The 939-nt window shown below is 53.9% G+C and overlaps 1 protein-coding gene across 1 annotated transcript; it reads right to left on the bottom strand.

Annotated features, from left to right (window-relative positions):
* Positions 1-371: 371 nt before the first annotated feature.
* LOC111816659 (protein lin-52 homolog) lies at positions 372-930 on the bottom strand. Its single transcript, XM_023714745.1, has 2 exons — positions 825-930; positions 372-764 (listed from the first exon to the last, which is right to left on the bottom strand). The coding sequence occupies exons 1-2, from the start codon at positions 928-930 to the stop codon at positions 574-576; spliced, it is 297 nt and encodes a 98-aa protein (XP_023570513.1). The 3' UTR covers positions 372-573.
* Positions 931-939: the final 9 nt, after the last annotated feature.

Raw genomic sequence — 939 nt, 5'->3', positions numbered from 1 at the left:
TCCAACTTAAAAAGCAGGTGAACATTTTGAGAAGATTCTGGCTTGTCTGGCTGGGGAATCTCAGAAGTGACCACACATCGGAGCGCTCACAGGTTCGACACACACTGGTCCAGAGCCCAGCAGATCGCTTCTTTCCCTGAAGCACAGGGACTTCCTGAGAGATCACACGCAGCTCCAAAGAGCCCATCCAGTCACTATGTCACAATGGCTTTGCCATCACAGCATCCAGCAGCTCTACGATCCTGGGGCTCCTGAACCATTTTGGAAATGAAGAAGCCCCGCTTGGAACTCCGGTGTCACCGATTTCCAAGGCTAGGACGCTGCCTCAGTAACAACAATCCCTGGGGAGAGCAGACTCCCCTCTTGCCACCAATGTCCTCAGAGTGCAGCGTGCAGGCATGGGGAGGGGCAGTCCTGGAGGTACAGATCTGGCTCTCCCAGGGAGGCATGAGGTGCGCACCGTCAGAACTGCCCAGGAGGGAGCCCGGTTACAGTCCCCACGACACCTGTGCTCAGGCAGCGGCTACTTCTTGGGCTTCTCTAGGATGTTGAGGAACTTGCCCCGTGTCATCTTTACTCATCCAGCCCCAGCTGGTAGGCCAGGTTCTGCGGGCCTCGTACCTTCTCCATCAGATTAGCTGTGGTGAGGCTTCCTGGTTCTTTTAACATATCCATGTCATCACGCTCTATTTCAGCCATCCACTTAGGTGGGGAACCAGTAATGGGACTTTTGAAGGAAGCTGCACATTCAGCAACACCTGGCACTGTGATCCCAGCACTAGTGCAGACCGAGGCAGGAGCATTGCTTCTAGGTCTAGGTCAGCATTGTTCTGGCCAAAGATCTGATGAAGCACAGTCAAGTTTTTCAAAACTTAGCAATGATGCTTCCAAATCCGTCCCATCCGTGGGAGACGCCACCTTCCAACCCATATCACGTCC

The sequence above is a fragment of the Octodon degus genome, unplaced genomic scaffold, assembly GCF_000260255.1.
Source record: "Octodon degus isolate 3935 unplaced genomic scaffold, OctDeg1.0 scaffold00037, whole genome shotgun sequence".
NCBI classification, from domain to species: Eukaryota; Metazoa; Chordata; class Mammalia; order Rodentia; family Octodontidae; genus Octodon; species Octodon degus.
This window is presented reverse-complemented; position numbering and strand designations above follow the sequence as displayed.

What these genes read in the sequence shown, in the direction of transcription:
- LOC111816659 (XM_023714745.1), bottom strand. Translation starts at nt 930, where the DNA reads ATGGGTTGGAAGGTGGCGTCTCCCACGGATGGGACGGATTTGGAAGCA. An exon ending in AGATCTTTGGCCAGAACAAT is followed by an intron (nt 765 to 824) that starts GCTGACCTAGAC and finishes CTGGGATCACAG; the next exon opens with TGCCAGGTGTTGCTGAATGT.